Raw genomic sequence first — 16,220 nt, forward strand, 5'->3', positions numbered from 1 at the left:
CGAAGCCCAGGGTTCGATTCCCCACATGGGCACAATGTGTCAAGCCCATTTCTGGTGCCCCCCGCCGTGATGTTGCTGGAATATTGCTAAAAGCGGCGTAAAACTAAACTCAGTCTGTCAGTCAGTCAGTTTCGGGGGAAGGGGGCATTCAAATTGTTCTTGCTCCTCCATAAATATCATCAACACCCCAACTCCACTTTCCCCAAGCCGTAAATTATTAACGGTCCCTAATACAAGACGGATGGTTAGCGATGCAAAATACTGATAGTTTCTGCACGTGACAATATTAGAAGTTGTCAAGTTCATGAATTTAGAAAAAAGTCAAATCCACATTTCAGTACCATATCGAGCCGAGTTCCGTGCCTGTCAAGGCTCCAATAACAATCCACAACACACGGGACCCGGTGAACGAGGACTACATGCACAGCCTGGCGGCGGAGCTGGGCGAGGAGTGGAGGAAGGTGGCGCACTATCTCAACGTGCAGCGCGTGCGGCTCCAGGCCATACTGCGCAACATGCAGCTGGGGGAGAGGTCAGATGAGGATGCCAAGTTCGATATGTTGATGACGTGGCTGAAGAGAGCGCCAAAGTCGTGTGATAAGGTGAGCTTCAGCGGATCAATGGAACGTGATATTTTATGCCCGCTTTGAACAGTCTTGTGACGATGTTCTCACAACATCAAAGTTTGATGTGTGCAATTGTGCACTTTGTTCTCTGGGATTGGTCGTAGCAAGGACACCCTGACTACTCCAAATAAAACACCAAGTTAAAGATTACAGATTCTAAATGATCAGCAGCTTCGCTTCTGTTCTTTTAGGCAAACATGAATGACATACACTAATAAACTGTTTCGCCTTCACGTGACCGGTCTGCTCGTCTAACCATAGATTTTAAACTGGATGACACAGCATTGTCTTTTAATGTCCTCCTTTTCGACGGAGAGTGTCAAATATATTGACTCTTTTATCTCTTTAAATAGTTGTAATGATAAAACACCCTTGTTGTTAATAGCGTTTGTAAATTATGGACCAAAAACAAGAAAGAGACCGATCAAGATTGCCCTATCTAGTAAATATCAGAAAAGACAACGTGTTTATTCACCCACGAACTCATATACTTGTCGTTTCCATCAACAGGTAGCCATATTGTCCACTGCCCTCAGTAAGAGCGGAAGAGGGGACCTGTCAGACCAGATCCGCACCCGCCAGAGGGAGTACCGGGAACGACGGATAGAAAGCCGCTGATTGGTCAGCTCCGTGACCTCATAATGCAATATGGACGTCCAGGCAGTAGGGAGAACCAATCACAGACCGTTCACGGAGGAATGAGGAATGACAAATTGGACATCATTGTGACAGACACAAATTTATACATATTAATATTTTGTTGATGTCATTTCTGCAGCATGTACGTCGATATTGTCAACACATCCTGTTTAGCCGACCTGCTGATGTACACTTTCAATATATTAACTTACTGCTTCCTTACGTAACTACCAACAGTCACACTAATGTACAGAGTTAACGTCCAGTAGATATCATATTTATATGTAGCTGAATATTACCTGACGTCATGACTGACTGAGTTTAGTTTTACGCCGCTTTTAGCAATATTCCAGCAATATCACGGCGGGGGGACACCAGAAATGGGCTTTACACATTGTGCCCATGTGGGGAATCGAACCCGGATCCTCGGCGTGACGAGCCAACGCTTTATCCACTAGGCTACCCCACCGCCCCCCTGACATCATGAACTTAGAGTACAGCAACATACAATAGCAACCTACAGTTTGATATTGAAAAATGAAGCAATATTCTCTGTCCATGTGCCTTGTAACTCGTTTGGTTTATCCCACGTATAGCGATACCGAACCTGTGATACCTACTTTTATGTACTGACCAAAACATAGGGATTATGACATTTGAACATACCATAGATACTTAAATAAAGTCAGTCCTTACTATATAATTTTGTGTTGACCCCAAAGTTCATTCCGTATATATCACGGAACATGTATGTATCTCCAATAAATCAGTATTTATTTATTTTATTTAAATGTTTGTACAGATCGCCGCCCATCATGAAAATACAAGGGGCGTACAATCAACTCAATTACCGTTCCTGCCACTGCACTGACGGAAATGCAGTAATTCCAATTTAATGCTACCCGAACACATTCCTAGGAGCAAAATTATTATGAGTGGCATTGCTGTTATTGTTAATTATGTATTCAGTGTAAATCTGAGGCTATCTGTTTTGATACACAGCCCGTATAACGTGTATCTGTATTTTCAAATACTGTATTTGGATAAACTGGAGGGTTGATGTTTTTTTATCAGACTGTATGAACATTATTGTAATCTTGTAGCATTTTAATGTACAGGTTGGCAGCTGTGTGTATATACATGTATTTACTTAAACTGAAATGTACTGGGTCCAAGCTGGGACACCTTGTATGTGCATCTTAAGCTTTATATTATATAATATTAATGTTTTAATGACAGGCCACATACAGAACACACAAGTATACATCTATTATTTCATCAACATATCCACACGTCCTTACTCAACTCATGCATCTACAGTCAGGCTGAATCCCGCCCAGAACTGTTTCCGTCCGCTCCGCTGTATTTCAAGCATCAAGTCTATCTGTGATCCGTCTTCGTCTTTGATATATGCAATAAACCGTTGAATTATCAGCCTCCTTGTGAGTTTACTATGTAGAATGTCATGTTTCAGCACGTGAAGATGACACGTGTGTTCATTGAAACTTCTGCTTCTTGATGGCTACAAGTTTGTTTGTTGTTTAACGCCGCACTCGACAATATTCCAGCTGCATCCCGGCGGTATGTAAATAAACGAGTCTGGGTCAGACAATCCAATGATCAGCATAACGAGTATCGATCTACGCAACTGGCAACCGAAGACATGTGTCAACCAAGTCAGCGAGCCTGACCACCCTATCCCGTTAGTCGCCTCTTACGATAAGCATGGGTTACTGAAGATCATTATTCTAACCCGCACCTTCACGGGTCAGATAAATCTGTGCTAGATCCTGTCCAAAGGTCACTGTACGCAACGACGGATTTCGCCATAATATGGCAACGGGATCAGGTTATACGTCAACGTATTATGTTGACTTATAACCTGATCCCGTGGCAAGGTATGAAGAACGAAAACCATGATGACACTGTCGTTTGACTGCAGTGAAGGTTCTAACAGTTTTCGTGGGGCAGCTGATCTGGAGGACATCGCGGGGTTATTTAAATGATAAGGTATTTAGTGAGGCAAGGTGAGGAGGCACACGACCGGTCAGCCATGGGAGTGTCCACTGTCACACCTGTCTACAGGTATAGTGACAAACACGCACATTTAAAGTGATTGCTGCACAAATGCTGCCATACTGTTCAGCGATGATGTCCTACCCTTCTTCGTTCCACAAAACAAGCCTTTTTCCAAGTCCAGCTCAAGTTTGGGCAAGTTTGCGAGTTCGATTACCCACATGGGCAAAATGTTTATAGCCCATTACTGGTGTCCCCCGCCGTGGTGATGCTGGGAAATTGCTAAAAGCAGCGTTGAACTAATCTCACTCACTCACACTTTCTGGGAACAACTAACACGTTTATAACAATTCCTCATTCTACTGGCCTTTGCTAACATGAAATATTTGCGATGTACTAAAGATTCCGTGCTTCGTAAATACCATGTCAATGGGCGTATTCTAAGACCGGGTCGTCAGTATGGGAAATTGTTCACTGATTGTCTCAAACAATATTTGGAAAGATATCTTGTAAGACATTGCCAGATTTCAGTACGTGAATGCATGTATTGTTTGCATGTATTGATTCCCCAGTGAGTCCATCTGTGACACAAAAACACACAGCATTCACGATGCGAGAATAATGAACAATTAATATGTCTTCTCTTGCAAACAACGTTAACGGCTTCAACTATTTACATGAATAGCAAACCGATGACAATGACACTGAGTATAATGACCAAATATTACCATAACATAATGGCTGCCAATATTGACAATTAATCTAAATGAATAGATATTTTTAATAAATGTTATTTTGCATGTTTGTCTGATAAGTTGAAGTCTTGATCGCGTGCTTTGTGCACATCTCTGGCTGTGTACATTGACACTGTTCCAATGATCGAACGTCCTCGTACTTTAACTTCCATAGTTCATTGAGTGAGTGAGTTAAAATGAAAAGTCATGTTTGCAATATTTCAGCCTTATCGTGACTAAAACAGTAAATACTTCATAATCTTATTTGAAACAATCTGTTGCCAAAGGACAGTAAAACAACTAGTATGTCGCAGTTACAGATTTAAAACTAGCATGAAACTTAAAATTAATAAAAAACTATTTAGGTCATTACAACATAAAATTGGGCTATAGATCGCCAGCAACTGAAGGTAGGTCACCATACAAGGGACCATGGGGGCTTACAGTGCCTTTCCTTTCCCCTAATTGACCCTAGCTGGATTTACACCATCCCTTCTGCCACTGGCGTTTGTAGTCAAATCTAGCCATAATTTAAAATTACAAAAATACTACGTTTAAAATTTACCTTGAATGTTTTGGGACTTACGTATCCCAACAAAGGCCAATAATTTTACAATACTTCAACCCCCTGTGAGGATACAGTCACTCAGAATCAAAGCTGCTAATTTAAACTACCCATAATAAAATATAGATCTGTATATCTGTTCATCAACTTATTCTATTTCGTTCAAAAATTCAATGATTAGTGATAATTAACATTATATGAACTACTCTTCAATGTTTTGACACTGAACTATTTATCCCTTATGATGGAAAAATCTATATTGACCGTGATTCTCTAATCACAAGGGATGCAAAATGGAGGAACCTCACCTTTTAACAAATACTTATGAGTATACCTGCTGTGGCCAATGCGGCGTCGTCGCATGATGGCCTCTCCAAATCTGGACTGACAACCCAAGTAAGTGTAGCAAATATAAGGTTTTATTGCATGTAATTTATTTATACCTACTTGGCCTTCGCACTTCTTCTGCATTAGATCACGGATGTAAGTTCTAATGACAGTTGTATAATCGGTGTATGGGATCAGAAGTGGTGTCGCAGATTTGTTGAGTGCTGCCTTTGCTGCTAAATTGGCCACCATTTTACCAGATTAGATTTGGAACCTTTCCCTTTATTCTTTGAATCATGTTCCCCACCTTTGAAATAGGGGTGCGTGCAATTATCTTGGAAACATAGTTTCTCCGAGATTGACACTTTTTCTTTCTAAAATACGCGTCGAGTCTTGGCATTTACAATGTTTACTTTAGCTAAATTATGGACTGTAGGATGTCGGCGAATGATATTTTTCTGCTTTATTCCAACTCTTTCATTATTAAACCATGGTATACGAATGTGTGGAATTGCAGAAGACGTTGGTATACATGTACAGACAATGCAACGCATTTATGGATGCCCATAGAGGCCACACACAATACTGACTTTGAGATATCTTAATGGTACCATTTTTGGTGATTTTGTTTGTGCGAACTCTAAATGCGATTGCCGAAAATGTGTTAACCATACTCGTCAAGTTTGAACTCAATCCACGGTTTTGATCGTTTATTAGAGTGAAATAAAGTGTGTGCTTTAAAAACAACTATAGGGGCGACATTTCTTTTGTGGTTCAGTATACATTCACGAGCAACAAATCGTCTTAAATGGTACGAAAGTCCATTGTCCCTTCCAACTCGTCACCATAATATCAGATATTTTCATGAAGAAGGGGAAAAGTTGTGTAACAAACGATCATATGGTATCGGTATAAATTATACTGCCTTTGTCATGAGAGACAAAGTTAATTATGTTAATTTAAACTAAAACAAATATCAATATGGCATAAATATTTGACGAACTCAGACTAGTCCGGTATGAAAGTGCACAATAACGAGCCTTATGGACTTGGCCTTCACACATGTTGTCTATAACTGCTTTTAGGACCTGGAACCGGCACTGACTGAGTGAGTGAGTTAAACTTAAAGTCACATCGGCAATATCTCAAAACTAGTTCTAAATTCATAATACATACATATAATATATAAAACCCTGTCAACGAAGGACAGTAAAATTACTAGATTATCACAAAGTGAGATAAAACTAACTAGCTTATATCTTTAAAAGTAGAAAACTATTTTTGGACAATACAATGTATAAATGGGCAAGTAATCGCCAACAACTGAAGGTAGATCACCATGGAACCCTCTCTGATAGGAAGAGATAAATCTGCGAGTGAGTGTGTGAGTTTAGTTTTACGCCGCACTCAGCAATATTCCAGCTATATGGCGGTGGTATGTAAATAATCGAGTTTGGACCAGACAATCCAGTGATCAACAGCATCAGCATCGATCTGCGCAAATGGGAGCCGATGACACGTGTCAACCAAGTCAGTGAGCCTGACCACCCGATCCCGTTAGTCGCCTCTTACGACAACTACGGGTTACAGAAGGGTCATTCTAACACGGTCCTTCACGGGTTGGAGAAAGCCTGACATTAAAAACGAGACGACCCACCCAATTCATACTGGTGTTGGCAATTATTGTATCAGCTATGAACAGACACGGGAAAGCCTGCATATGAAGCACAGCTCATGTTGTTTAACGTCGTTTAAAGTTTTTGACGTCGCCAGTAACGATTCCCGTTACTCCGATACATTTCTTCATCATGAATCGAGTAACTGCACTGGAACTGCCGATTTCTTGTTTGGAGACTGTTGTTGCTGAGAACTCGTATCCATGTAAAGAATGGATAATAAGTCCAATTAGGGAGCTTTGTTTCAACGCACTTAAAAATACATGATGTAGTCGAAAACCCTTTTGAAACACACGTCCGAAAACATCTTTTTGAGATTCGGCCTCACTAATCCTTTTTTTTCTATAATGATATATTACAGTGTTATAGTTGAGAGATGGACCAAATCAAAGGGACATTCAAATACATGTTACCATGGAAACCACGTATATCCATTTAGACCTTTATATAAGACCATTCTTATTGCAAATGGGTAGTTTGATCCACATGAGGGCGGTGTGCCTGAGAAATGCGTCATTCCGATGAACAGCGAGGTAGATCTGAGCGTCATGTACACCAAGATGTCACTGTTAACTGTTTACGTTCTGTTCTGCGTCTCTCATGTTTCCAGTGGTTTAAGTCAGTTGGTGTACAATATGGACACTTGCACCAATGTGACATTCCACAGAAGGTCTGAGATGGATGATCTGGTGTTTACTGGAGGTCTTGTAGAAGAGATGAACCAGGTGGACATGAGGGCTGAGTGTTTCTCTGAGTGTCAATGGCGGATGCTGTGTAACCTAGTCTTGTACAACCCTCTCACCAGAAAGTGTAGACTACACTCTGCAGCCTTCGACTCTAACAGTGATGGCTCCTCTGAGTCTGGATGGCAGTACTATGGTGGTAAGGGTTTTCATATTGCTCACTCATGACGGTACCACTTCATCTTCTTCGAATTATCTGTCAACTCTATTCGTAAGAGCGTTTCTAAGACAAGACATTTACCACCATGTGTAAAACAAACAAAAAATGAGGAAGGTTTGTTTTACGTATAATATTTCGTTAGACTGAATATCGATAACTAGAAGTGCAAAACGATGCTCACATCGTTACCACTTAATTTTCCCCCGATGATCTATAAACTCATGTAGAGACTGGGGAATCGAGTTGTAGGAGTAAGTGTAAAGTAACAAATGACACAAGATACTTACCACTGAGTGAACTACACAGGAAAGAGTAAGGTATAACGAAAACCTTTATGATCGACATGTTGATCTCAGGTGTTGAGAACACAAAGGCCGCTGCTGCAACTAAAGCAGCTCTTGACAAGCCCTATCTCCACTGCTCATCCCAAATACACTATCAAAAGTTATGGTCGGGGCATTATGCAAAAAGGTGGGACACCCAGGTAGGAAGAATAAAACTTAATGAATGGAAGCCAACAAATGGTTATACCTACTTTCGTTGTCAGTCAAGAGGTGATGAGGTAATTTTACGACGCTGTCGTATTGGCCACATAGTACATGACTATATGCTGAGAACGGATGGAGTTGCACCTCCCATACGTGTCTCTTGCAACGAACTCTTCACCTTCAGGCATATTCTGCTTAACTGTGTCGACTTTTGAACAAGAAGGGATCCTCATTATGATGCGAGAAATCTAAAAGATCTGTTTTTCCGCGCGCGCGAAGTTGATCTGTATCACAAATTGTAACTGTGTAATGTGAATAACGAATTGCTTGCTTTTGAACTAAGTGCTATGAGAGTTTCTCTGTTTTTCGATAACAATGTAATGGATATATATGTTTTTAAAGTAAGACTCATTTGGACTTTGTACGTAAAATGTTTATGAATGCAGACTTGTTCTCGTCACTATATGGCTGAAATAATGCCGATGTAACGTAAAGCTCAACTCAAACACAACTCAAACCAGAGTACAAACAGTCAGGAAATTAAACATAAAAAAACCATCAAAACCTTCTAGCATATTGGTAAGTTTATCAAAAACTATGGCTATTGGTATGTAGAATCCAGTTGACCCAAAAAAATTCAAACCTCACCATGTACAATGTTCCAGTGTCGTGTGATGGGTACAGACTGGCTAATGCTCGTCCAGATGTAGACATCATCAACGCAGCCGTTGAAGACGTTTGTCAGCATCCCTTTAACGTCGTCGCTGCTAACAGAACAGCATCCTGTCTGCGAGATGGATCTTGGGAAAGTGTGAGGATCAAATGCACAGCATGTTACACTGGCATGTCCGTGCCGTCTTTGGTAGGTTTCAAGGTAACCCTGGGTCCGGCTCGTCAACGCAATCGTAACCTTAAGATAATCATAATTCCCATACTTTAACACAGACTTATGACAGTCGTAGCGCTACGATCGCTTTGTGGAACGAGGCTCTGGTTCATCGTGCACATCGTGAAACAATGGCACACCCATGTTCATCACCGATTGTGTTGGCTTTGTTAGGTCGGAACCTGTTTTCAGTTCTTCTTATACCCCATGCTACCTTGGAGCGCCCGTGTTTTTTTTATGGTCTATCTGAACGTGATTCCAGTTGCTCTTGCACCTTTCATTGGAGCTCCTTTTCAGTCTTTAACGATCTCAAGTGATCCTCATTGAGTTTGGTATTCTGCATGTGTTCATGGTTTGTCTTACACCTTGTGATACATTGGAGTGTCCGTTCTGTCTTTAGCAAATCTGAAATTCTGCTAACACTTGTTTCACCTCAACTCAAATCTGTTTCATCTTCCTGTTGTTCATCACTATTATGCAATATAAGAGATCACACAGTTGATATGAAGTATTCATCATTCAGAAAGAATAATGCTGACATGTTCCGTTAAGGGGAAGTAACATGACATTGTATACGTGGACGATTAAGGCGAGATACTAGTACCATGTGTTTATGTGTAGCTACTAGTACCACTTGTTCCATGTTTATGCATGGACGTAGACGATTAATGGGGTACCTAGTGTTTGTGCAAGTTACTTGTATCATGTGTTTATGCATGGACGTACTTGTATCATGTGTTTATGCGGAACGATTAAGGGGAAGTACTTGTTCCACGTGTTTATGGTACCATGTGCTTATGAATGGGCGATTAAGGGGAAGTATTTGTACCATGTGTTTGTTGGTGGGCGATTAAGGTAAGAACTTGTACCATGTGTTTATGGGTGGACGATTAAGGGGAAGTAATTGTTCCATGTGTTTATGGGTGGACGATTAAGGGGAAATATTTGTACCATGTGTTTATGGGTAGACGATTAAGGGGCAGTTCTTGTTCCATGTGTTTATTGTGGACGATTAAGGGGAAGTACTTGTTCCATGTGTTTATGTGTGGACGATTAAGGGGAAGTATTTGTGCCATGTGTTTGTGGGTGGACGATTAAGGGGAAGTACTTGTTCCACGTGTTTATGGGTGGACGATTAAGGGGAAGTACTTGTTCCATCTGTTTATTGGTGGACGATTAAGGGGAAGTATTTGTGCCATGTGTTTGTGGGTGGACGATTAAGGGGAAGTACTTGTTCCATGTGTTTATGTACCAGTGGACGATTAAGGAAGTATTTGTACCATGTGTTGAGTGGACGATTAAGGGAAGTACTTGTTCCATGTGTTTATTGGTGGACGATTATTTGTGCCATGTGTTTGTGGGTGGACGATTAAGGGGAAGTAAGTTTATTGGTTGACGATTAAGGGAAGTACATGTGTTTATGGGTGGACGTGGACGATTAACGGGGAAGTTCTTGTTCACTTGTTGTGTTTATGGGTGGACGATTAAGGGGAAGTACTTGTTTACCATGTGTTTATGGGTGGACGATTAAGGGGGAAGTACTTGTTCCATGTGTTTATGGGTGGACGATTAACGATTAAGGGAAGTACTTGTTCCATGTGTTTATGTGGTGGGACGATTACTTGTTCCATGTGTTTGTTGGTGGACGGAAGTACTTGTTCCATGTGTTTATGGGTGGGCGATTAAGGAGAAGTACTTGTACCCGTGTTTATGCATCGAAAATTAAGGCTAAGTACATGTTCCATGATTTTATGCGAAGGACATATTCCATGATTTTATTGGACAATTAAGGCGAAGTACTTTTTCCATGTGTTTATGCTTGGACGATTGAGGGGGCGTACTTTCAACATTTTTCTATGCATGAACTATTAAGGGCAAGAACATAAAACTGCAGTTGTATATAACGAATGATGATGACAAAATCGATATACATCAACGAAGTTGTTACATGTCGACACAAATATGCAGATGTTTCTTACAGTGAGGTTAAATGCCCCGTTATAGTCACACATTTGTGATTATTTTCCAGGATTCAGCAACAATTCGAACCGAAGTCCTGCCATTTGACCTGGCTGCAGGCATGACTTTCAGGATCTCGGCTGCAGGAGATTTGACCACGTGGTACGGGAATTGTTGAAATATATGTGTAGTGGTTAACTGAATATAAATAGATGTTGAAACTTGGAATTGCTTGTCACGTGACGTATCAGTGCATTGTGTTTACCCCTCTGTTGAACTAAGGTTCAATGACTGTAGTGCATGGTCAAATTGTACATCTAAAATGTAAAGAGGAACAGTGTTTCGTTTCGAGGACCGGTGCTTCATTATAAGCAGCTAAATCCATGTCCATTAAGACACCCCCATTCCCAATACACATCGGTTCCATGGCAACAGATAGCAAACATTATAACATCCCCTACATGTGAGTTTGTGAATTTAGTCTTGCGTCGCTTTTAGCAATATCACGGTGTGGATATTGTGCTTCATACATTGTACCCATTGTGCTTTATACATCGTATACGGGGGGAACGATCCCGGGCCTTCGGCATGACGAGTGAACCATTTAACCACTAGGCTAAACAGGCTGTGAACTACACAGCACTCCACACATATACCAAGGCAGGAGATTATCAAACCAAGCATCGTTAACTATCATCTAAACGGTAGAAACCGTCGATGTCAGTACAACAGATAACTAACATTCAAACATGGTAGCACGCCAACTACACATCAGTATATTAGTACACTTTGGTGTCATGCCAAGAAACAACAGACAATTATTTACCATACATGTCAAATGTTCTGCTCTACACAAGAATGTCATGGCAACATAATGTCCTGTCGGTATAGCTTGTTATGGTGTACTTACAGGAGTAGGGTCCGTTTTGAGCTGCCCAACAATGACCGTGTTCTCAGCCTGTCATTCCGATGGAACTACTCACCACCATCACTGGTCTTCATCACACTTCAAGGGGGGGTCTTTGGAAAAGTGGATGCAGAAAACATCGATGTGGACAACATCAACAACTACGAGCTTGACATCGAGATAACTAACTCTTCCTTTAAGGTGGGTAGGTCACAGATGAACTTAACATGTCAAACTGTTCACTATACATCGAAATAACTAACTCTTCCTTTAAGGTGGGTAGGTCACAGATGAACTTAACATGTAAAACTGGTCACGATACATCGATATAACTAACTCTTCCTTTAAGGTGGGTAGGTCACAGATGAACTTAACATGTCAAACTGTTCACTATACATCGAGATAACTAACTCTTCCTTTAAGGTGGGTAGGTCACAGATGAACTTAACATTATGATAACAATACCGAATACAAATTCAGTGTGCAAAACTATATGTTTGTCCAACGTACAATAATACTTGAACATCAACTGCGCTGCCAGAGAGAGTATAATCCCTGTTTAAACTTACATCCATAAGGAAAATACTTTGACGTTTGTAACGTTTTGTTCCGAGAAGGTCACCATGACATCACAGTAGTGCAGATCACAGGACTCTATCATCACATAGTGGACTCAAAAAGATGTAGAAATTGCAGGCACATCAAGATCAAACCATTTCAGTTTATTAAATACCTCAACAAAAGACAGTACAACATATGTGCCACAGTTTAGTTCTAAACCAAATCACGACAATATTAAAACAACTATTTTTTAATCAGAGAAAAAACTAGTCTACAAACCACTATCAACCAAGGTAATACCACCTTACTGGGATCAAGGGGACTTAGGGTGATTCTGCATCCTGCATAATTGAAGCCATAGATTTGGTAACCACGAGGTTTGTGTTCCACTCCACTAGGATTGCCTGTCTAATATATTTTTTGATATTGGGTTTAAAGTCAAAGTGCGGTATCAGCAGTGGAGAAACTATATTTGGATAGAGTAATCGTTTTCCCCCGTTGCAAGTATATTATCAATAATCTAATATGATGACGTTCATAGCATCAGTTCAATGTTGTTTACAGATTTCCGTCGATGGGATATTCAAGAATGAGTGTCAAATGCGGCTCCCTCTCACCGGAGTCCGACGAGTTGCACTGTTAGGCTACACAGCCATCCATAGTGTCCAACTCTTTTGTTAACGTTAGACACGTATACTGTTTTGCTAGAAGCGTGTGCTTTTGGACTCTTGTACATCGTGACTTCAGTACTTCAACACATATTACAATTGTGAGAGTAAAATAAATGGACGTTCAACTATTTTTTTTGTGTTTGCGTTTTCAGTCAACACACATTTGGCTGTCACAATATTTTAATAACTATTATTTTATTACACAAATGGATGAATGCTTCAGATCGCATCACCATTTTCCAGCTACTCGCACCGAGAACCACATACCAATATATATACTTGAAAGACCACATGGACTACTTTTCTGTGTGTTGGACTACATTTTGTGTGTTGGACTACTTTTCTGTGTGTTGGACTACATTTTGTGTGTTGGACTACGTTTCTGTGTGTTGGACTACATTTTGTGTGTTGGACTACTTTTCTGTGTGTTGGACTACATTTTGTGTGTTGGACTACTTTTCTGTGTGTTGGACTACATTTTGTGTGCTGGACTACTTTTCTGTGTGTTGGACTACATTTTGTGTGTTGGACTACTTTTCTGTTGGTTGGGGGAGTATAGTAGTTGGGAAACCCTACCCAATTCCTTTGTCAGTTGTTCTATTTTTCGCAGAGAGCAGATGCTGAGGACGGACTTCAAATTTAGAACCTTTCAGGATACTGAATTTCAAGCCTATTTTATAATTGTTATTAGCATTGCCGTGATGCATAACCACACCAAGAATGTTAGCGACGAGGAAGGGAACAACTTCACTGAGGTGAATGGTACAAGAAAGGCCAGAAACTTTGTTTACAGTTCGTTTCCACTCAGCTGTCGAATCACGAGAGAGTACAAACCGTGAGATAGGATAAGTTTTAAAAATTCCATCTTTGTTGATCAATGTAAAGATATACATATTATACTTATACTATCAATTGCGCTTGCGGGTTCCCAACAGAGATCGCAACCCAATCAAGAATTCTGGGATATCATCCAGGTAGTCGCTCGGGAAAAACAATAAGAAAAGCAACAACCAATCCCGAGCAATTGATTTCACGAAATTTGTGACACTTTTAGGGATTACGTGAAATCCCTGGTTTCACAACATTCCATGTAACATACACAATAAACTGTAGTCACCTTGCTGCAAATAAATATGCATTCAAAACAAAGTAACAAATCGTCTTAAATGGCATGAAAATTACACATTTGTCCGAACCAACTTGTCACTACAAATTCAGAAATTGGTATGAAGAAGGGGAAACCTTGTTTAACAAACGACCATGTAGATTTTGGTGTTTTAATGACGGTTGTAACAAACGACCATGTAGATTTTGGTGTTTTAATGACGGTTGTAACAAACGACCATGTAGATTTTGGTGTTTTAATGACGGTTGTAACAAACGACCATGTAGATTTTGGTGTTTTAATGACGGTTGTAACAAACGACCATGTAGATTTTGGTGTTTTAATGACGGTTGTAACAAACGACCATGTAGATTTTGGTGTTTTAATGACGGTTGTAACAAACGACCATGTAGATTTTGGTGTTTTAATGACGGTTGTAACAAACGACCATGTAGATTTTGGTGTTTTAATGACGGTTGTAACAAACGACCATGTAGATTTTGGTGTTTTAATGACGGTTGTAACAAACGACCATGTAGATTTTGGTGTTTTAATGACGGTTGTAACAAACGACCATGTAGATTTTGGTGTTTTAATGACGGTTGTAACAAACGACCATGTAGATTTTGGTGTTTTAATGACGGTTGTAACAAACGACCATGTAGATTTTGGTGTTTTAATGACGGTTGTAACAAACGACCATGTAGATTTTGGTGTTTTAATGACGGTTGTAACAAACGACCATGTAGATTTTGGTGTTTTAATGACGGTTGTAACAAACGACCATGTAGATTTTGGTGTTTTAATGACGGTTGTAACAAACGACCATGTAGATTTTGGTGTTTTAATGACGGTTGTAACAAACGACCATGTAGATTTTGGTGTTTTAATGACGGTTGTAACAAACGACCATGTAGATTTTGGTGTTTTAATGACGGTTGTAACAAACGACCATGTAGATTTTGGTGTTTTAATGACGGTTGTAACAAACGACCATGTAGATGTTGGTGTTTTAATGACGGTTGTAACAAACGACCATGTAGATTTTGGTGTTTTAATGACGGTTGTAACAAACGACCATGTAGATTTTGGTGTTTTAATGACGGTTGTAACAAACGACCATGTAGATTTTGGTGTTTTAATGACGGTTGTAACAAACGGGTATGCAGTGCATGTAGAACAGCACACCATTCGCGCCTGACAATTGTATGTGTTTTGCCAACTCACTGCTGTCTTTTCTGCAATAAGAGCCTGTCAATAGAGTGAGTGAGTTAATATTTAGCGTCACACTGGCAATATTGCACCATATCGTGACGAGATCAATTTAATTCAGTATTAAAATCAATAAATTAAGAGAGTAAAAACCTGTCATCGAAGAACAGTAGTGAGTGAGTTAAGATTTTAAGTCACATCGGCAGTATTTCAGCCATATCGTGACTACATCAAGTAAAATATCAATGATAATTATAGGTAAAGTAAAAAAACTTGTCAACGAATAAGAGTGAAACAACTAGACTATCACAGATGTATATTTTAAAACTAGTCATGAAATATAAATCATTTAACCATACATGACAACACAATATAAAAACAGGCTATAGATCGCCAACAACTGAAGGTAGATCACCATACTAGGGACCATGGGGACTTACAGTGCCTTTGCTACCTGCATGGACCCTAGTTGGATTTACACCAACCCTACAACCGCTGGTGATTGTAGGAAATAGTTAACCAACTTTAAAAGAACAACATACTCCATTTTAAAAAATCTGGTAAGTTTAAATTAGCCTTGAAGGTTTTGGGACTTACTTACTCAGGACAATAATTTTACGATACTTTAACCCCCCTAAAAATACTAGTGTATCACATATTGGGTTTAACGTCGCGCTGGAGAATATTTCGCTCATATGACGTGTGTATGTGTAGGTGCGGCTGCTTGTACTAGCCCAGACTGACGCTGGTTTTATAGTGCTAGCCCACTGAGATACAATGCCACAGTGAAGCATGAATACCCCACTCAGACACATTATACTGACTCCGAGCCGACCAGTCCTTGTTGCACCCATTAATGCCGAGCGCCAGGCAGGGACAAACAAGTACCATATTTTATCGTCTTTCGGTATGACGAAATTCCGCTCTCCGGGAGGACGCTCTAAC

The 16,220-nt window shown here is 40.1% G+C and overlaps 1 protein-coding gene across 1 annotated transcript in view; it reads left to right on the forward strand.

Annotated features, from left to right (window-relative positions):
• The window catches only part of LOC124256594 (death domain-containing protein 1-like), a 58,949-nt gene extending 56,250 nt beyond the window's left edge, over positions 1–2,699 (forward strand). The window contains exons 13-14 of the mRNA XM_046690572.1: positions 339–602; positions 1,137–2,699. Of these exons, the coding sequence (XP_046546528.1) occupies positions 339–602; positions 1,137–1,244 (372 nt within the window). The 3' untranslated portion in view covers positions 1,245–2,699. The remainder of the gene's footprint in view (positions 1–338; positions 603–1,136) is intronic.
• The last annotated feature ends 13,521 nt before the right edge of the window (positions 2,700–16,220 follow it).

The sequence above is a fragment of the Haliotis rubra genome, unplaced genomic scaffold (genome assembly GCF_003918875.1).
Source record: "Haliotis rubra isolate DU_JTF1 unplaced genomic scaffold, ASM391887v1 Scf630, whole genome shotgun sequence".
Taxonomy (NCBI): domain Eukaryota; kingdom Metazoa; phylum Mollusca; class Gastropoda; order Lepetellida; family Haliotidae; genus Haliotis; species Haliotis rubra.